Below are 22,115 nucleotides of genomic sequence, written 5' to 3'. Positions count from 1 at the left end.
TTTATAGTTTATATTTATTTTATGGTTGCTTGTTAGGGTCTAGTTTCTCTACTTTCTCTTACAGATCTGATATTCTATCTTCTGGTTGATTCATCCTACTTATAAGGCTTTTTCTGGGGTTTTCTAGTTTGATTATTAAGTTTTTCCACCTTCATTTCAGCTTGAGTTCTTCAGTGTTCCTTTCTCCTGGTTGAATTTAGCTACCAAACTTTGGATTATTTCTTTGTCTTCAGTCAGCCTTAATGTTTGTGATGGGTTTGGTTTTTTGTTTTGTTTTGGTTTGGTTTGGTTTGATTTGTTTTTTTTTTTTTTTGTTTTCGGATTTTGGTTGTTTTTGTTCTTGTTGTTTTGATTTTTTTGTTTTGTTTTTTGGGGTTTTTGTTTTGTTTTGCTTTTTGAGCTCTTTGTTTTGACTTTAAGCTCCTTGATTCCTTTTTTTGACATTTATAATTGTTCTTTTCAATTTATGTCCTGGAGTTTGTATAGGCAATTATTATTGGAGATCATTTCTATAGGACTGGTGGATTTGGGGGTCAGTGTGGGGGTATTATGTCAGTAGCCTTTTAATTGTAGGTGACTCAAGCAGTGTTATCCAGGCTCAACTAGAGATACTAAATGTGTGTAGTGTCTAGACCTGTGGTGCTGTCGAGGGAGTGTAAAGGGAGGACCAGGAAGACTCAATGGCTAAGATTTTAGCATCTGGCTAGTATGAGAGGTGGGATGTGATTTATTTGGTAGGCAGCATAGGAAGGAACCTGGGGATTGTGGGTAGGCCAAGCAGGACTATCCAAACTAGGCCTGGCACTAGGAATAGATCTGGGAGATGAAGAAGGTGTGTAGAAAGGTCGAAGAGGTGCAGGACCTGGCTGGGCAGAGAGACTGGATATGGTGTGTGAAGAGTTTGTAGGTTAGAAATAGCACAGTCCAAGCTGTTTGGTCTTAGTTAGGGGACTGGTTGTGGTCCTAAGCTAGGTTTTGGGCTTTAAAGAGAGTGTATAGATGGGATCATATAGACTTTCCCAGGTAGGCCCTGGCACAAATTATACTAACAGTATCTTAAATTGCTTTCATAATTTGATCATAGTTAGTGTGCATATATTCCTTCCCTGGACTCTTAAGGCTGTGTTCATCATGGAACTGAACTAGAAAATGAAACTAATGATAATAGTAGCTTTGTTGAAAGAGCCATCTAAATGTTTAATTTCCAGTGTACATTTCCTTTCATATGAAGACTGTAAACTGCATTAGACATTGTCTCTTCAGGTGACAAGGCAACTCTATGAACCACTTGTTATGCAGCTCATCCACTGGTTTACTAACAATAAGAAATTCGAAAGTCAAGATACTGTCGCCTTATTAGAAGCCATACTGGTAAGTAGTGTTTGGAATTCTGTACTTTCATTCTAATTGACTACAGAAATTTAGTATATATTTTGATTTCTAGGAAAAGTTCCTTGTTAACATACCAAAATACAGCCTTTTGCTGTAAAGACTGTTCACTTTGGTTTTGGACACAGTACTATATTTATTTTGATAAGTGATGTTCTGATGGCGCCCGTGCCACATCAGTATGGAGAACCAGGTGTAGGCCTGTGAGGTTTAAGAAAAAACACATACTATACTGGTGTCATTCATGTTACGAGAATGCCAAAGCTTTACTGAGGTTCACAGAACATAAAGCTCAAGTCCACCGAGTGGAAAATTCCAGGAAGCACAGTGGAAAAAACAGGTTTATGCTCTCAAGATAAAAACAGGAATTGATCCAACGGTGTCTCTGCCTAGGTATAATCACCCAGGTGTACCAGGGCAAACAGAAAGGTCAGGATGGTCCTTTGTTAGGAACAAAAGGCTTCCTTGTGCATCAGCAAGGAGGCAACCACTGACGGGGCCTAGGAGGGTAAGACAATGTTCTTCATATTTATAAGTTTTAGTCAACATGTATTTTTAGTCTACTTTTTAACTGGTTTAAGTTAAAAAAATTATATGCATGCATGCTGGGTAATGCTTGAATCCTAGCACTTAGGAGGCAGAGGCAAACAGATCTCCATGAGTTCAAGGCCAGCCTGGTCAACAGAGAGTGAGTTCCAGAACTGCTATGGCTATACAGAGAAACAGAGTCTTGAAACCCCCCATCACACACACACACACACACACACACACACACACACACACACACACACACACACAATCTATCTATACATATACATACTGCTATGGCTATACAGAGAAACAGAGTCTTGAAACCCCCCATCACACACACACACACACACATACACACACACACACACACACACACACACACACACACACACACAATCTATCTATACATATACATATATGGCATAAGAGAGAAAGAATTTGTTTTGTATAAGAAGTATAAATATTCTTTATCAATATCAGAATCTTTTAAGTCTATGATACAATATTTAATTCAAGAGTAAAGAGAATCTTTATCTAACTTTTTCTTGCATTCAGATTCATCAATAAAGGGTTATGGAGTCACAGTTTATCTTTTATATCGAATTTTTCCTGAGGTAATAGAGGTAGTAATTAGCATCTGTTCACTGGTTCAGTGAGCTAAGGCTATAGTGGCCTTTTATTTTAATTTTGAACTTGTAGGAATAACTTTGATTCCTTAAAATATTATTTTATGTGGTTTTTACAGTTCTTTCATCCATTTTTGGAGAGATGGACTTACATGTTCACATTAGGATAACTTTGCACACGTCTGTAATTGTAACACTTACAAGGCAGAGATAGGATTTGAGTTTAATACCACTCATTGACATAGTAATTCTATACAAGCCTAGGCTATACAAGATCCTGCTTTCAAGAAACTGAAGTAAAATAATAAGTAAGTAAACAAAATGATAAGTAAATAAATAAATAAATAAATATAGCCTAGTTTCTAGTGAAATGTCTAATGAACTTGTCCAAACATCCCTTAATTCTTTGTTCTTATGCATCTGTGTGACATTGTCTGTTAAATTGGAACCAGCAAAAACATGGAAAGTAACATGGGCATTAAGGAAAAGGAAATGTGGTATACTTATAAGGACGCTGTTCGGCCATTTTTTTGTGTAAAACACATAGCACACTCACACAGCCCTGTTTGTTCAGTGCACTCAGGCACGAACCCAGATTATAGATCTTGTTATGGGAAGTGAAAAGTGACTAGGTAATTTTTTTTAAGATTTATATATTTTATTTATATGAGTACACTGTAGCAGTCTTCATACACACAAGAAGATCCCATTTCAGATAGTTGTGAGCCACTATATGGTTGCTGGGAATTGAACACAGGACCTCTGGAAGAGCAGTCAGTGCTCTTCACCACTGAGCCATCTCTCCAGTCCAATGGTTTTTTTCTTTTAGGTTTATAGTTTAGGCTGTAGCCTATGCGAGGCTGGAACTTACTGTGTATCCCAGGTTAACCTCAAACTCACAGTGTTCTTCCCTTATCCTCCTGAACCATTAATCACACAAAACCATTAATCATTCTATGGGTATAACAGTAACCACAATGAAGCTGTTCTTGTCTTGATTAAGGATGGCATTGTGGATCCTGTTGACAGTACTTTAAGAGATTTTTGTGGACAGTGTGTTCAAGAATTCCTCAAATGGTCCATTAAGCAAACAACACCTCAGCAGCAAGAGAAGAGCCCAGTAAACAGCAAGTCACTTTTCAAGCGGCTCTACAGCCTTGCACTACATCCTAATGCGTTCAAGAGGCTAGGCGCAGCACTTGCTTTTAATCACATCTACAAGGAATTCAGGTACGCAAGCTTTGTGTGTCACGGAAAGATGTGTCTGACAGCTCTTGAAAACTTTAATTTTGAAAAGTATCCTGATGTTTAAGTCCATAAATTTTATGTCAAGCATTTATTATGTAAATATGTTATAGATGGTGTGCATTTAAGAATTTTAGAAACTGGAGAAATACTTGCAAATGTGTTCTAAGAATACAACCAAAGATACGTGTGCAAGATATTTTGTAGCATAGAGAATGTGTATAGTAAGTTAGTGAGCACTTCTCAGAGATGGACCACAAAGATGAATGAGGATCAGCTAAATTCTTTGGGATGATAAGGTGGAGGTAGAATAGCAAGAACCTCTTCCTCTTCACAACCTGTCCATGTGAGGTGAAGGTGCTTTTAGACTGTGTTCAGGGTAATGGGGAGGTGAGCCAGGTGTCTGCTCTGGTAGAAGACTGGAGAGTACCTCTAATGACATGGAGTTTCTGGAATTATGCGAGAGCAAAGTGAAGTCAAATCTGGCTATTCCAAAAGACCAAGAAAGACATTGACTACAGAAAGACTAATGGTACGCACACATTCATTAGTTCATTCCTTCATTCAGCACCACTTATTAGTGTGTGAGAGCTGAAGGGATGACTCACTGTTAGGAGCACATATGCCTCTTGTCAGAAGAAGGCTTTGGAAAAAAGAGTATTATATGCCAGGTACTGTGCCAGATACTGCAGATATAAGATAGTTCTTCAGAAGGGCTACAATTGAGAAAGATGCCAGAAGAGATAAATGTAAGCTTTATGCCTCTAACTAGTCCTCTTAGATAGTGATTGCTAAGAATAGATTATGTACTCATCTTCCAGTGACCCTGGTCAGAAAAGCTCTTTCTAGAAAATGGCAGCAGGCAAACAGAGGAGATCAATAGAAGGAAGATGGAGGAATAGGTGGGAATCAACATGTATATTTATATGAAAATTGACTGGAGCGTGAAACTGTATCTTATTTGTGTAGCTTTTTAAATGAGGAGACCTATATATACAGAAGTACCCGCTCTCCAAGTTGAGAAACAGGTTGTTCAGTCCAGAGCAGCAAAGCTGACCCTTTGAGTTTCTGAGGAGAGGAACAAAGGCTCTGTGGGCAGAGAGTCACGTGCTCTCTGGATTGCTTTCATGGAGAAAAGAAAGCAACTTTGTCCTACAGCCTCTTCAATTTAAAGGCAAAGCAGGGAGTGTCAGCCTTATAGGTGACATCCTTCTCCTACCTAAAATGCACCTGAAGTCATTTTCCTTGGCTATCAAGCTGCCCTGCAGTTTTCCAGAGACATGTAAACACAAGGGGAGGATTAACTGAATCTCAGGTTGCCTTTGAGTTTAGATCTGTCCTTGGTGAAAGCCGTACAGACTATGTGTGTAGCAACATTGTAGTATAGAAAGTTGCCCTACAGAATGGTTCTCTTCCTCAAATTTTATATTACTTTTTTTCTTCTTTTCCTCATAGTTTTATTTAGATATATAAACCTAAACTACATAGTCTTGGCATTTTGGAGAGTGACAAGTGAAAGCAGCTGTCTGCCAGCTCTTGGTGCTTAGAACCCCTCATAAGGCTATGCTTCACGGACAAATATGATGGAATATTCTGAGAAAGGTGTCCTTAGGCATTTTTGTCATTATGTGATCTAAACAGCATACTTGTCCAAATTTGATGACTATAACTACCAGATATTATAAGATTATTCTTATAAATAAATTCTATTATTGACAAAAATGTTATTACACATTTATAATTATATTAATTGCTATAGTCATCAATAGAGTTATTTGTGTTCATTATTATGACTAACCTAGTGCAAAATTAATTGTAATTTGGAACTGGAATTTGCTCTGTAGACCAGGCTACTACCGTCTCCCCAGTGCTGAAATTAAAGGCATGTGCTACCATGCCCTGCTTTAGTTTTTTTTTTTTTAGTTTACTTCGTGTGTGTGTGTGTGCATTTGCATTTAGTTCACAGCACACGTGTGGAAGTCAGATGACAATCTGAGAGATTGATTCTTCCTTCCACTGGTTAAGTTCCTGAGCTTAGATTTAAATCATTAGGCTTGGCAGCCAGCACCTTTTCTTGCTGAGCGAGCGCCTCTCTGCCCTTTAGTTTACCTTATTGTAACATGCATTTCTCACCTCCTTATTTGGCTAATGACTTGTTCTTATTTTTTATTTCGCATTTATTTTATACTAGAAATGATATTGCATCAAAAGCAAATGCAAGCAATTCTTATTTGAGGTAAAAGTGGGTTATAAAGCAGAACAGACAACTTGTGACACACACAGCACATTTGGCTCAGGACCTGGTTGGTAATGGATGTGCAGTGCAATGGTGGTTCAAATGTTTTCCAAATGGACAGCCTCAAAGAGAAGTAGGATACTGACCTGCCTAGCCTTAGGAAGTTTACAGTCACCAAATACAAACAGTGACTGAAGCTGAACCTCTTACAGCTCAGTGCAGGAGAAGCTCCCAAAGAACTCACCATGGGCTGTTCAGTAGCCATTTGGCATTGAAGCAGTTTGGTAAAGACTCTTAAACTGACTGGAATTAAAAAGAAAAGAAAATGTTATCCACTCTTGCTCTATACAACAATGAACTTGGACTGTGACATATAGAAAAAGAGAATTATGTACATCCAAAGATGATCACCTCAATTTGACACAGATCCAAATTGTTCCTAATGACAAATTACCACCTAAATAGGCTATGGTCATTGTTGGGTAGTTTGGTGCCAGCTTGATTTTCTACAGCAGTGGTTCTCAACCTTCCTAATGCTGTGACTCTTCGGTACAGTTAACTCATGTTTAATACAGTTGCCCAACTATAAAATCATTTCATTACTATTTCATAACTGTAACCTTGCTACTGTTATGAATCATGATATAAATATCTGATGTGCAGGTTATCTGATATTTGATCCCCAAAAGGTTGCAACTCAGAGGCTGTGAACAGCTGCACTATATCTTTCTGAGTCCTAACAAAATTATTTTATCTCATAAGTGTATTTAGTAAATGGATAAGTTGCACTGAAAAACTGCAAGACCCACTGTTTGCACTAATCAGCGTAAAGAGCCCAGTTCTTCTCCACAGTATCCTGTCGCACAGCATATGGCCATGATTTCTAACGTTGTGCAATTCAGCTACAGCATTCTGCCTTATCCAGTACATTTACTGCAGCGTCTCACCAACTGATGAGCACTTCAAGGATCTTGACAACTTTTGCAAAGAAAATGCTTCCACAATCAGTATATGTAAAATATTTTCAAGAGTTTATTGACTCCTGAACTATGCATTTTTGTGATTATAGGAATAAGCTATATGCTATTTATAGTGGTTTACATTTTGATTAATTAAGGTATATTTGATACTATATATAGTAATTTAAAATTCATGATCTGATACTGTAGTTTGCTTATTCAGATCTTGATTTTTGTTTCTTTCATAAAAAAAACAGGCTAAACTGTTATCCTTTATATTGAGAGTTTACTGTGAACAAAAATATTTACAATACTTAAAATATTTAATCATATCTTATATTACCTTATATTACCTTATATTTGATGTTATTTTTTAAAGATTTATTTATTTATTTATTTATTTACTTTATATATGTGAGTGCACTGCAGCTGTCTTCAGACACACCAGAAGAGGGCATCGGATTCTATTACAGATAGTTATGAGCCACCATGTGGTTGCTGGGATTTGAACTCAGGACCTTTGTAAGAGCAGTCAGTGCTCTTAACCACTAAGCCAGCTCTCCCGCCCTGATTTGTTAGTCTTAATTTCCAAGAAAATGAATTTTTCCAATGGGTGGACGCCTCTTTCTTTACTTAACAGCTGTGAATGTAGGTATTGAGTTACAGCTCAGCCTAGATTATTGAGTGAGACTCTGGCTCCAAAAAAGCCCATTATTGCATTTCTTATTATTGTTCTTTGCCTTTTCCTATGTATTGTTTTCTTAGCTGAGGCCTTCTTACTTTGCAGGGAAGAAGGATCCCTGGTAGAACAGTTTGTTTTTGAAGCCTTAGTGACATATATGGAAAGTCTGGCCTTGGCACATGCAGATGAGAAATCCTTAGGTAGGTGGCGTTCTAGTGTTCTGTCTACACACTGAAACTGTTTGCCTTGCAGTCTTTCCACTCAGCATCCAAGGGTCACATGATCCTTTCATGAGGTGGTATTTTCCCTTTTTCATATTCCCTTAGCAGATCTGATAAGCAGGAAGGGACAATACATTATTTTCTCACGCACAAGTCTCCAATCCAGTTTGTAAAAAGTTTTCTTCATCCAAGAATCTGCCTGTGTACTCCGTAGCCATGAAGCTGGAGTCTACCTGTTCTTTAGTGGCTATATATCAAACTATAATACAACTTCTACAAGGGAAAGAGACAAGCCAAGGAATTTACAACCTATAAGGAATGGCTTTGAGTTGATGCACACTAGTTCTGCCCTGAATTGGGTTATGCCATGCTGGAGTTTCTTCCCACCTAGTCTGTCATGTGAGTCTGTTGGTCATGTAGTTCTCTTTGGATATGATACTCCTTTGGGGGTTTATGTATATAATGTACATGTGTTGCAGTATGCAGTTAACCTCTACTCAACTTGCCCTGGTGCAGCAGTGAGAATTCCTCGCTACCTGCCTCAGTCTTCTGCATTCCTGAATGAAAGACAGACAGACAGACAGACAGACAGATACACACACACACACACACACACACACACACACACACACCCCTCTGTATTAAATACACCTTAATCAGCTCAATTGCTGGACTACTCCCAAACTTTCACATGGCTAACACCTCCCCTTTGATTCTCCTGAGTTATTACTTACTAAAATCTGTATTCCATCTTTGTAGCCCTAGACCCAATGGGGCCAGAGGTTGGGGGGCCCTGGAGCCCCCCTTCTCCTGCTCATGATTGGTATGCTCTATCACACCTGCACCTCTCAAGTCTGGACCTTACTGCTTTTCCAGCATGGTGGTTCTAAATCATGCTTCCTCTTGTGGTCCCCTTGCCAGCGAATCTTAAATCCCACCTCTTTCATAAGGATCTCGAGCAATTTTGGGAACCCAATTAACATAAGCATTAGACCAGATTCACAACATACATGCATGTTGTTATGCCTTCTTTCAGTCATGAGTTTGGGTTTAATTTTAGGATTTGAAATGTAAGTCATTTATTTTAATTTCATATTCTGAGATGATGAAATACTAAATCTATAGTAAAATAACTTTGGTAATCACAAAATTAGGTCAACAGATTTATAATATTAGTGTATTAATGATAATTTGACCAAGCAGCTCATTCAGTCAGCAGGGTCAAGGGAGGGAGTGAGGATTGAAAAGAGAAATTAGACAAAATTATAACATCACTCTAACCTATGCTGAGGCTGAAGCAGCTTTATTTTTCTCCAGCCTGCTCTTATACCATTCTAGGAACATTAAAAAACATGTTCAGTTCTTAGATCAAAGACGGAAGTAATTAATCAAAGTAGTAAACCAGAAGATCACATAAGATAGTAATTAAGTAAAGTAGTAAGCAGAGAGGTCACATAGGCAGTAACTTCAGAAAGCAGTACACAAAGTCCCATGGTCACTGTTCCTGACCTCCTGCTCTGAGCCGACTCCCTTGTTCCAGCCCAGTGACGAATGCCAGATTCCTAGAAGCAGCACCAAATGCTCTCAACAATGATCTGATATGTGTTTTCTGTGGTATTTTTTATACTTGGATACAAATACAGGTACAATTCAGCAGTGCTGTGATGCCATTGATCACCTAAGACGCATCATTGAAAAGAAGTACATTTCTTTAAACAAAGCAAAAAAGCGGCGTTTGCCACGGTAGGTGATATGTTTCTATTCCTTTCTTTAACCCAACACAAAGCTAATTTCCATCTGATGAAGGTTAAAGATGAATAGGTAGACTCTGAAGAATTCTCTTTGTAAAGAAGAAATGTGTAGAAGTGTGGTATGAACAGTCAGTTTTCTAACAGAATTTAAAAGTTTAAAAGTACATGGTTTCAGGATGATGATATTTGATTAGGATTTGGATAGGTGTCCATATTGACAGTAAGTTTTGGACATTATATTGTTTTTAAAAGTTGGGTGTGTAATTATTTAACTAGATATTTATGAACTGTGACACAAATTTTGAAGTATAAGAACTGAGTGTTGCATTCAATCAAGGATTGTAAAACATGGTGCAGTATTTGTGCAAAGCTATCTAGTGTGGAGTTCAACTTAACAGATCCTGCTTAAGCTAGAGATCTATTTAGTTACTATTTAAACAGCCTGACCATTGGAACCTTGTTATCAGCATTTCCAGAAAGTCTTTAGGAAATGTCATATTCAGTAAGATATAGTCACCTGAAGGATAAAATGCATATTTAAATTTAAGATGATTTAAGATGTACTTTAAGATTGAGCACATTGTTCAAGCTCATGCAAGTATCTAAGGGAAATGTAGAGGTGAATTAGGTCTGACGTCAAAGTACGTTCTCTTCACCGTGACTGGGTGTCCTAGAATTTCTCAAACTTAGAAAGATCCACCTTCCGCTGCCTCCTGAGTGCTGGAATTAAAGGCATGTGCCACCATTGCCTGCTTTTGCCTATAAACCCAGCCCTTGGGAGTTAGAGTTAAGAGGATCAAGAGTTTATGCCCAGCCTCAGTTAAATGAGACTGTCAAGAAAGAACAAAAGCGGGGCTGGAGAGATGGTTCAGAGGTTAAGAGCACTGTCTGGTCATCCAGAGGTCATGAGTTCAATTCCCAGCAACTACATGGTGCATCAAGACCATCTATATATATAATTAAGTCTGGTACCCTCTTCTGGCCTACACGTGTACATGCAGGTGCAATGCTGTATACATAATAAATAAATCTTTAGAAAAAAAAGAACAAAAGCAAACTAATACAATTGAATCTAATTTCTAACATCCCTTTACAAAGTTGGTTCTTGATAACTAGCATTTATTAAAATTGGAAGTCTTTTTAAAATATCAGTTGTTGTACAGGCTTTATCTAAAGATATCTGAGTCTGGGCTTAGATTTACATCTCACAAAGTTGAGCTTTTAAGGAAAACTGCTTTATATACTATAACTGCTGGTTTTGCCTTGTTGTTCAAAGGGTACATTGGAATGGAAATACATAATTCTGTTAAGCATATTTATATTTTTTTTCCCACATTAAAAGGAAATAGGGCCTCTGGGGTCACAAGAACAAGAAAGCCAGTGCTGCTTATCTACTATATAGTGGCAAGTACAAGGGAGACACCCTTCTCTCTTCTGCATCATCTGTGGCAGACGAGAGAGCTGGTCCAGGGATATCAGAATGGCAGGACTTGCCACGTTGCTCACTTGCTGCAGCACTCTGGGGGCAAGGGCCCTGTACCTTGGGAAACAGGGTCTTCTAGGCCCTGGTTGTGGTTGTTTCTGGTGAGCCAAGCCCAGGGCATGAGAGCAGGAGAGCCAGCAGATTGACCAACTTAAATATCTTTCAGGCACAGTACTTTGACTTGGCCCTCCCCAACACCTACCCCATTAGTGAACTGCTGGAGTAAGTGCATGGAGGGGCCAGTATTACAGGTCCAAAACTACAACATCTCCATGACACAGGGCAACTACAGGACATCTGAGAGGAGTCCCAATATTGATAGAGTAACAGAAGCCAAAGGCCTCATGTCAAACCAATAAGTCGTGGCAATGAACATTTGCAAGCAAAGAAGTGGAAAGAAAAAGCTAGACTGTGGGAGGCACTACAGCTTCCACAACAAGATTTAAAAAGAAAAAACAAAATCTCTGTTCAGTACAGGTAGAGGGAGATGAGTGGGGTTGGGGTGCATGATATGAAATTCACAAAGAGCTAATAAAAGAAAGAAAGAAAGGAAGAAAGAAAGAAAGAGAGAAAGAAAGAAAGGAGAAGGAAGGGAAGGAAGGAAGGAAGGAAGGAAGGAAGGAGCGAAGGAGCGAGTGAGCGAACCAACCAAAGAGAATAGGGCCTAAGCATTTGTCTAGCAGTATAAGGTCCTGAGATCTTTCCCCAGGAGTGCATGCATATATATGTGTGTGTGTGTGTGTGTGTGTGTGTGTGTGTGTGTGTGTGTGTGTGTGTGTGTGTGTATATGTGTGTATATGTATATATGTATGTGTATATGTATGTATATATACACATGCATGCATGCACACACACACACACACACACACACACACACACATACATATATGTTTAATGTTAGAACTATATTAGAGCTGGGCATGGTGGCAAAACCTATAATTCCAGCACCAGAGAAGCAAAGGAACACAGATCTCTATGAATTAACCTGTGATACCTTAATTACATCCAAATACTAACACATTAAACTTTTACATATGTCAGTTTAGTAGAATTGAGTTTCAGGTTTAAATTCTTGGCTACGTTGGCATTGAATATTGGATAGTAAGTTGATGACAACATGCTCTCTTATGTAGGGGATTTCCACCTTTGACATCATTATGTTTATTGGATCTGGTCAAGTGGCTTTTCGCTCACTGTGGAAGACCCCAGACAGAATGTCGACACAAGTCCATAGAACTCTTTTATAAATTTGTTCCTTTATTACCAGGTATGTCCTCTCTTTTTTAATTAAAAATGTATTAAAGTGGGGAAGGGATTGGCACCTTTATGGCAGTGGATGTATGGAATCAAAGAACAACCTTGAAGTCTTTCATCTTTGGATGAATTTCACAGATTATGTTCAGACTGGCAGGCTTGTGTAGCGTGTACCTACCCTTACCTTACCTACTAGATTGTCTTGTTTGCCCAGTATCTTGATTCTTAACATTCTACCAGCATTAATTGGCTTCGTCTTTGCCAGTCTGGGGATGGAGACAATTAAGAACATTACGATTCTGTATAAATGAATATTACAAACATTTCCTTCCGTCTTCTTCTCTTCCCCTTCTTCCTCCTCCTCGCCTCCTTTCCTTTATCCTCCCTCTCTCTTTGCTTTATAACTCAGATTCCCCCTGCTTTGTACTCACAATCCTGCCTCATCATTCAGAGTGTTGGTATGACTCGTATGCACCGCACTGATATATATAAAGACATTTTCTCAGTTGATATACCTGCCTTTAGATAACTAGCTTGTGACAAGTTGATATACAAGTATACGACACAGAACCTGATAGGGTTCCCATATCTTACTCTGTCAGTAGATCTGCCTTTCCTTCTGATAATTGCTTTTCTCACTTTCGACACTTGTTGTAGAGTTTAAATACCATATTGTTTTTCTTCTGATGATTACAATTTTCTTTAATAGTGGAAATAATGGATTATCCCTCCTTTTTATTAAAAAACATCCTCTTAATAGATCAGGCACACATTCTGTTTTGGTTTATTGTCTAAAATAATCAGTGACAGATAATTTAACCCTTTCTGATTTCATAAAATGCAAAATGAAATTTTACCCTTTCCTTTTTGGGTTGGAAAAATACAATATCAAAAGAAAACAAAATTTAAAGCAAAACTTTTGACTTACTTAATAAATAATACTTAACATGCAGCCTGGAAGGCTGAGATAGAGAGATCACTTGTACCCACGAGTTCAAGGCTAGCTTGAGTACCTTCAAACGTTAAGTGCTGTAATCTTCATAACAACCTAGGAGATAGGTGTGTGATTGTTCTTGTGATGTGTTTTGAGATAAGGAGACTGAGATGTAGAGAGGCCAGGTCCTCAGAGATGTGAGCAACATAACCAACATAAAAGCCACAAAATCACAATGCTGTTTTGTAACTTGAAAAGAAAATTGCCAGAGTATTAGTTTGTTGCTATTTCAGATGGTGTTTTTGTAATGTTTAGGAACTGAAAAGTGTGGCCTTAGTGGAAATAACTTCTTAAAAGTAAAAACAGTAAAAAAAGGATGAGGAAAAGATCATCCTGTATCATTTTCAATTTTAACTAGGATCAGAGATTGAAGAGATTTAATTTTTGAATGTTTACATATTATATATACACTAATGTATGTTTTTATTTTTTAATTTTGTCTCTTAGGCAACAAATCCCCTTCTTTATGGTTGAGAGATCTTATAAAAGCGGAAGGTATTTCTTTTCTCATAAACACATTTGAAGGAGGGGCAAGCAGCAGCGGTCAGCCATCAGGCATTCTTGCTCAGCCAACCCTCCTCCACTTGCAAGGGCCAGTCAGCCTGCGAGGAATGCTCCAGTGGCTGGACCACCTCCTTGCAGCACTGGAGTGCTACAACACATTTATCGAGGAGAAGACTGTACAAGTGCAAGAGGTCCTGGGTAGGTGAACTTAACTCTAAGATAACATTGTCTGATTCTGCTTAGTTTATTCCATGTAGACTACACACTGAATGTCATAATAATAAGCACTTGGAGACAGAGGCTATGAGGTCTACAAAGAGTGTACCAGGACAGCCATTGCTACATGGTAAGACTTAGGTAGAAAATAAATTAAAATAAAAATAATACTAACAAATTGATAACAGATACACTAGTACATAGTGCTGTGTAAAAGAACTTCTGGATTTTCTACCATTGGAATACATCTCAGGCTCTTTTATTTATGTTCTCTTTTGTGTTTATCAGTTTTCCACAATTGTGACAAAAATGATGATGTAGGTAGCTTAGAATTATAAGGTTGATTTGGCTCATGGGCTTGGGGGATTCAACCCATGGTTGGCTTTGTTGGTTTTGGCTTGTGGTTTAGCTGCAATAGAGAAAGCTGTTAACCTCATGATAGCCAGGCAGCAAAGTGAGTAAGACATGATCTCACTATCCCCTAAATTATACACCGTGAATAACTTTACTTGTTTCTTCCAACACTTTTTCTGAAGTATTCCCTGCCTCCCAGCAACACTCCATGTTACCTTCAGGTGGTTAGTTTCATGAAACCACTGTCCTATATTTTGTTTTTGAGTAAAATGTCATCTGATGTATTACTCTACTAAGAAATATTTGTTTGAATAAGTAGTTCCATAACTGATTAATTTAATATATAGCCTCCCACACCCAACAAATTTTTAGTGATGAAATAGGGCAGTGACTTGTATTGAAGGCTGTTAAAACATTTAGGAATGTAATCGTTGATTCTCTGCAGACTTCCTCTTAGTCCTGTGGTCCTATCTGTAGCAGCTCCTTCTCTCTCCCTATTTCTGTTCCCTGGGGAATCTACCTCTACTTTCAGACCCAATGTCACCCTGGTACTTTCTCACTGCCCCTTGCCTTTCTCTATTATTTTGTGTCACGCACTAGCCCACAGAAACAATCTACCAGGGCTGAGGATTCAGAGTAGGCAACCTAAGAACAGAGCACTTACCCAACAAAGAGAAAATAAGATCTTTACAGCAAGAAACACCTCAAACATCATACTTCTAGATGCTTGTATCCCAGTGTAAAAATATAGACATAAACAGCCAAGAATAAGCCCTGAAAAATCCAATTTAGCTGAAGCACAGGACAAGGACTTCAAAATAGCAATTGTAAATTACATTTAAAAACTTTACAGAGGCCTTTCTGTCCATCATTGCAAATTCCCTGCTCTGATGCCCAGCCCTGCAGGTGCCTCCTTTCAACCTCTATCTACCTCCATTCCTTGTGGATTCCAAAGATCCTCTCTGCAGACCCAGTCTCTCTCCTTCACTCTACCCTCGACAACAGCGTCAGTACTCAGAGGCGCTCTCTACCAGTGAGCTCATACTGCCCTGGAAATGAGGTGGGCAGTCTTCACTCTCCTTCCTATCCTGCATTTCAGATTCCTCAGTCTCACCCACAGCCCTGCAGCAGACCCCTTGCAAGGGTCTGTCTTAGAATTTTATTGCTGTGAAGAGACACCATGAGCATGGCAACTCTTATAAAGGAGAGCATTTAATTGGGGCTGGATTACAGTTTCATAGATTTAGTCCATTACCATCATGGCAGGAAGCATGCAATCTGCAGGCAGACCTGGTATTAGAAAAGGAGCCTTGAGTTTTATGAGCTGTGAGTTTTATATCTCAATCAGCAGTCAGCAAGAAGACTGAGTTGAGCTTCTGAGAATTCAAAGCCTGTCCCCATAGTGACACACTTCCTCTAGTAAGGCCACGCCTACTCTAGTGAGAATACACTTCCAAATAGTGCCACTCCGTATGGTGCAAGCATTCACACACATGAGTTTATGGAGGACATTGCTTTTCTTTTTTTTTTTTTTTTTTTTTTTTTTTTAGTCGCCTGTTCCCCTGACCACCACCGTAGTGAACTGCACCTTCAACTAATGAGCAGGATAAACCAGTTCTCTTTTTTTTTTATTTTATTTTTTTTTTTATTAACTTGAGTATTTCTTATATACATTTCGAGTGTTATTCCCTTTCCCGGTTTCCGGGCAAACATCCCCCTCCCCCCTCCCCTTCCTTATGGGTGTTCCCCTCCCAACCCTCCCACCATTGCCGCCCTCCCCCCATAGACTAGTTCACTGGGGGTTCAGTCTTAGCAGGACCCAGGGCTTCCCCTTCCACTGGTGCTCTTACTAGGATATTCATTGCTACCTATGGGGTCAGAGTCCAGGGTCAGTCCATGTATAGTCTTTAGGTAGTGGCTTAGTCCCTGGAAGCTCTGGTTGCTTGGCATTGTTGTACTTTTGGGGTCTCGAGCCCCTTCAAGCTCTTCCAGTTCTTTCTCTGATTCCTTCAATAGGGGACCTATTCTCAGTTCAGTGGTTTGCTGCTGGCATTCGCCTCTGTATTTGCTGTATTCTGGCTGTGTCTCTCAGGAGCGATCTACATCCGGCTCCTGTCGGTCTGCACTTCTTTGCTTCATCCATCTAGTCCAATTGGGTGGCTGTATATGTATGGGCCAAATGTGGGACAGGCTCTGAATGGGTGTTCCTTCAGTCTCTGTTTTAATCTTTGCCTCTCCCTTCCCTGCCAAGGGTATTCTTTTTCCTCATTTAAAGAAGGAGTGAAGCATTCACATTTTGATCATCCGTCTTGAGTTTCGTTTGTTCTAGGGATCTAGGGTAATTCAAGCATTTGGGCTAATAGCCACTTATCAATGAGTGCATACCATGTATGTCTTTCTGTGATTGGGTTAGTTCACTCAGGATGATATTTTCCAGTTCCAACCATTTGCCTACGAATTTCATAAACTCGTTGTTTTTGATAGCTGAGTAGTATTCCATTGTGTAGATGTACCACATTTTCTGTATCCATTCCTCTGTTGAAGGGCATCTGGGTTCTTTCCATTTTCTGGCTATTATAAATAAGGCTGCGATGAACATAGTGGAGCACGTGTCTCTTTTATATGTTGAGGCATCTTTTGGGTATATGCCCAAGAGAGGTATAGCTGGATCCTCAGGCAGTTCAATGTCCAATTTTCTGAGGAACCTCCAGACTGATTTCCAGAATGGTTGTACCAGTCTGCAATCCCACCAACAATGGAGGAGTGTTCCTCTTTCTCCACAACCTCGCCAGCATCTGCTGTCACCTGAGTTTTTGATCTTAGCCAATCGCACTGGTGTGAGGTGAAATCTCAGGGTTGTTTTGATTTGCATTTCCCTTATGACTAAAGATGTTGAACATTTCTTTAGGTGTTTCTCAGCCATTCGGCATTCCTCAGCTGTGAATTCTTTGTTTAGCTCTGAACCCCATTTTTTAATAGGGTTATTTGTTTCCCTGCGGTCTAACTTCTTGAGTTCTTTGTATATTTTGGATATAAGGCCTCTATCTGTTGTAGGGTTGGTAAAGATCTTTTCCCAATCTGTTGGTTGCCGTTTTGTCCTAACCACAGTGTCCTTTGCCTTACAGAAGCTTTGCAGTTTTATGAGATCCCATTTGTCAATTCTTGATCTTAGAGCATAAGCCATTGGTGTTTTGTTCAGGAAATTTTTTCCAGTGCCCATGTGTTCCAGATGCTTCCCTAGTTTTTCTTCTATTAGTTTGAGTGTGTCTGGTTTGATGTGGAGGTCCTTGATCCACTTGGACTTAAGCTTTGTACAGGGTGATAAGCATGGATCGATCTGCATTCTTCTACATGTTGCCCTCCAGTTGAACCAGCACCATTTGCTGAAAATGCTATCTTTTTTCCATTGGATGGTTTTGGCTCCTTTGTCAAAAATCAAGTGACCATAGGTGTGTGGGTTCATTTCTGGGTCTTCAATTCTATTCCATTGGTCTATCTGTCTGTCTCTGTACCAATACCATGCAGTTTTTATCACTATTGCTCTGTAATACTGCTTGAGTTCAGGGATAGTGATTCCCCTGAAGTCCTTTTATTGTTGAGGATAGCTTTAGCTATCCTGGGTTTTTTGTTATTCCAGATGAATTTGCAAATTGTTCTGTCTAACTCTTTGAAGAATTGGATTGGTATTTTGATGGGGATTGCATTGAATCTGTAGATTGCTTTTGGTAAAATGGCCATTTTTACTATATTAATCCTGCCAATCCATGAGCATGGGAGATCTTTCCATCTTCTGAGGTCTTCTTCAATTTCTTTCTTCAGTGTCTTGAAGTTCTTATTGTACAGATCTTTTACTTGCTTGGTTAAAGTCACACCGAGGTACTTTATATTATTTGGGTCTATTATGAAGGGTGTCGTTTCCCTAATTTCTTTCTCGGCTTGTTTCTCTTTTGTATAGAGGAAGGCAACTGATTTATTTGAGTTAATTTTATACCCAGCCACTTTGCTGAAGTTGTTTATCAGCTTTAGTAGTTCTCTGGTGGAACTTTTGGGATCACTTAAATATACTATCATATCATCTGCAAATAGTGATATTTTGACCTCTTCTTTTCCGATCTGTATCCCTTTGATCTCCTTTTGTTGTCTGATTGCTCTGGCTAGAACTTCAAAAACTATATTGAATAAGTAGGGAGAGAGTGGGCAGCCTTGTCTAGTCCCTGATTTTAGTGGGATTGCTTCAAGTTTCTCTCCATTTAGTTTAATGTTAGCAACTGGTTTGCTGTATATGGCTTTTACTATGTTTAGGTATGGGCCTTGAATTCCTATTCTTTCCAGGACTTTTATCATGAAGGCGTGTTGAATTTTGTCAAATGCTTTCTCAGCATCTAATGAAATGATCATGTGGTTCTGTTCTTTCAGTTTGTTTATATAATGGATCACGTTGATGGTTTTCCGTATATTAAACCATCCCTGCATGCCTGGGATGAAGCCTACTTGATCATGGTGGATGATTGTTTTGATGTGCTCTTGAATTCGGTTTGCCAGAATTTTATTGAGTATTTTTGCGTCGATATTCATAAGGGAAATTGGTCTGAAGTTCTCTTACTTTGTTGTGTCTTTGTGTGGTTTAGGTATAAGAGTAATTGTAGATTCGTAGAAGGAATTCGGTAGGGCTCCATCTGTTTCAATTTTGTGGAATAGTTTGGATAATATTGGTATGAGGTCTTCTATGAAGGTTTGATAGAATTCTGCACTAAACCCATCTGGACCTGGGCTCTTTTTGGTTGGGAGACCTTTAATGACTGCTTCTATTTCCTTAGGAGTTATGGGGTTGTTTAACTGGTTTATCTGTTCCTGATTTAACTTTGATACCTGGTATCTGTCTAGGAAATTGTCCATTTCCTGAAGATTTTCAAATTTTGTTGAATATAGGTTTTTATAGTAAGATCTGATGATTTTTTGAATTTCCTCTGAATCTGTAGTTATGTCTCCCTTTTCATTTCTGATTTTGTTAATTTGGACGCACTCTCTGTGTCCTCTCGTTAGTCTGGCTAAGGGTTTATCTATCTTGTTGATTTTCTCAAAGAACCAACTTTTGGTCCTGTTGATTCTTTCTATGGTCCTTTTTGTTTCTACTTGGTTGATTTCAGCTCTGAGTTTGATTATTTCCTGCCTTCTACTCCGCCTGGGTGTATTTGCTTCTTTTTGTTCTAGAGCTTTTAGGTGTGCTGTCAAGCTGCTGACATATGCTCTTTCCTGTTTCTTTCTGCAGGCACTCAGCGCTATGAGTTTTCCTCTTAGCACAGCTTTCATTGTGTCCCATAAGTTTGAGTATGTTGTATCTTCATTTTCATTAAATTCTAAAAAGTTTTTAATTTCTTTCTTTATTTCTTCCTTGACCAGGTTATCATTGAGTAGAGCATTGTTCAATTTCCACGTATATGTGGGCATTCTTCCCTTATTGTTATTGAAGACCAGTTTTAGGCCGTGGTGGTCCGATAGCACGCATGGGATTATTTCTATCTTTCTGTACCTGTTGAGGCCCGTTTTTTGACCAATTATATGGTCAATTTTGGAGAAAGTACCATGAGGAGCTGAGAAGAAGGTATATCCTTTTGCTTTAGGATAGAATGTTCTATAAATATCCGTTAAGTCCATTTGGCTCATGACTTCTCTTAGTCTGTCGACATCACTGTTTAATTTCTGTTTCCATGATCTGTCCATTGATGAGAGTGGGGTGTTGAAATCTCCCACTATTATTGTGTGAGGTGCAATGTGTGTTTTGAGCTTTAGTAAGGTTTCTTTTACGTATGTAGGTGCCCTTGTATTTGGGGCATAGATATTTAGGATTGAGAGTTCATCTTGGTGGATTTTTCCTTTGATGAATATGAAGTGTCCTTCCTTATCTTTTTTGATGACTTTTAGTTGGAAATTGATTTTATTTGATATTAGAATGGCTACTCCAGCTTGCTTCTTCTGACCATTTGCTTGGAAAGTTGTTTTCCAGCCTTTCACTCTGAGGTAGTGTCTGTCTTTGTCTCTGAGGTGTGTTTCCTGTAGGCAGCAGAATGCAGGGTCCTCGTTGCGTATCCAGTTTGTTAATCTATGTCTTTTTATTGGGGAGTTGAGGCCATTGATATTGAGAGATATTAAGGAATAGTGATTATTGTTTCCCTTTATATTCATATTTGGATGTGAGGTTATGTTTGTGTGCTTTCATTCTCTTTGTTTTGTTGCCAAGACGATTAGTTTCTTGCTTCTTCTAGGGTATAGCTTGCCTCCTTATGTTGGGCTTTACCATTTATTATCCTTTGTAGTGCTGGATTTGTAGAAAGATATTGTGTAAATTTGGTTTTGTCATGGAATATCTTGGTTTCTCCATCAATGTTAATTGAGAGTTTTGCTGGATACAGTAACCTGGGCTGGCATTTGTGTTCTCTTAGGGTCTGTATGACATCAGTCCAGGATCTTCTGGCCTTCATAGTTTCTGGCGAGAAGTCTGGTGTGATTCTGATAGGTCTCCCTTTATATGTTACTTGACCTTTTTCCCTTACTGCTTTTAATATTCTTTCTTTATTTTGTGCGTTTGGTGTTTTGACAATTATGTGACGGGAGGTGTTTCTTTTCTGGTCCAATCTATTTGGAGTTCTGTAGGCTTCTTGTATGCCTATGGGTATCTCTTTTTTTAGGTTAGGGAAGTTTTCTTCTATGATTTTGTTGAAGATATTTACTGGTCCTTTGAGCTGGGAGTCTTCACTCTCTTCTATACCTATTATCCTTAGGTTTGATCTTCTCATTGAGTCCTGGATTTCCTGTATGTTTTGGACCAGTAGCTTTTTCTGCTTTACATTATCTTTGACAGTTGAGTCAATGATTTCTATGGAATCTTCTGCTCCTGAGATTCTCTCTTCCATCTCTTGTATTCTGTTGGTGAAGCTTGTATCTACAGCTCCTTGTCTCTTCTTTTGGTTTTCTATATCCAGGGTTGTTTCCATGTGTTCTTTCTTGATTGCTTCTATTTCCATTTTTAATTCCTTCATCTGTTTGATTGTGTTTTCCTGGAATTCTTTCAGGGATTTTTGCCATTCCTCTCTGTAGGCTTCTACTTGTTTATTAATGATTTCCTGTGTTTCCCTAAGTGTGTTCATGTCTTTCTTGAAGTCCTCCAGCATCATGATCAAATATGATTTTGAAACTAGATCTTGCTTTTCTGGTGTGTTTGGATATTCCATGTTTGTTTTGGTGGGAGAATTGGGCTCCGATGATGGCATGCAGTCTTGGTTTCTGTTGCTTGGGTTCCTGCGCTTGCCTCTCGCCATCAGATTATCTCTAGTGTTACTTTGTTCTGCTATTTCTGACAGTGGCTAGACTGACCTATAAGCCTGTGTGTCAGGAGTGCTGTAGACCTGTTTTCCTCTCTTTCAGTCAGTTATGGGGACAGTGTGTTCTGCTTTCGGGAGTGTAGTTTTTCCTCTCTACAGGTCTTCAGCTGTTCCTGTGGGCCTGTGTCTTGAGTTCACCAGGCAGCTTTCTTGCAGCAGAAAATTTGGTCTTACCTGTGGTCCCGAGGCTCAGGTTCGCTCGTGGGGTGCTGCCCAGGGGCTCTCTGCAGCGGCAGCAACCAGGAAGACCTGTGCCGCCCCTTCCGGGAGCTTCAGTGCACCAGGGTTCCA

General features: G+C 39.1%; 1 protein-coding gene across 3 annotated transcripts in view; it reads left to right on the top strand.

Annotated features, from left to right (window-relative positions):
• Prkdc (protein kinase, DNA-activated, catalytic subunit) overlaps positions 1-22,115 on the top strand; it is a 217,066-nt gene that overhangs the window by 62,236 nt on the left and 132,715 nt on the right. For all 3 annotated transcript variants that reach the window (NM_001108327.2, XM_087576674.1, XM_087576675.1), the window contains 6 exon segments: positions 1,264-1,371; positions 3,550-3,776; positions 7,774-7,868; positions 9,533-9,632; positions 12,257-12,390; positions 13,819-14,073. In NM_001108327.2, the coding sequence (NP_001101797.2) occupies positions 1,264-1,371; positions 3,550-3,776; positions 7,774-7,868; positions 9,533-9,632; positions 12,257-12,390; positions 13,819-14,073 (919 nt within the window).

Source organism: Rattus norvegicus, chromosome 11 (assembly GCF_021556685.1).
Source record: "Rattus norvegicus strain SHRSP/BbbUtx chromosome 11, alternate assembly SHRSP_T2T, whole genome shotgun sequence".
NCBI classification, from domain to species: domain Eukaryota; kingdom Metazoa; phylum Chordata; class Mammalia; order Rodentia; family Muridae; genus Rattus; species Rattus norvegicus.
Note: the sequence above shows the minus strand (reverse complement) of the source record. Positions and strands in the feature narration are given on the sequence as shown.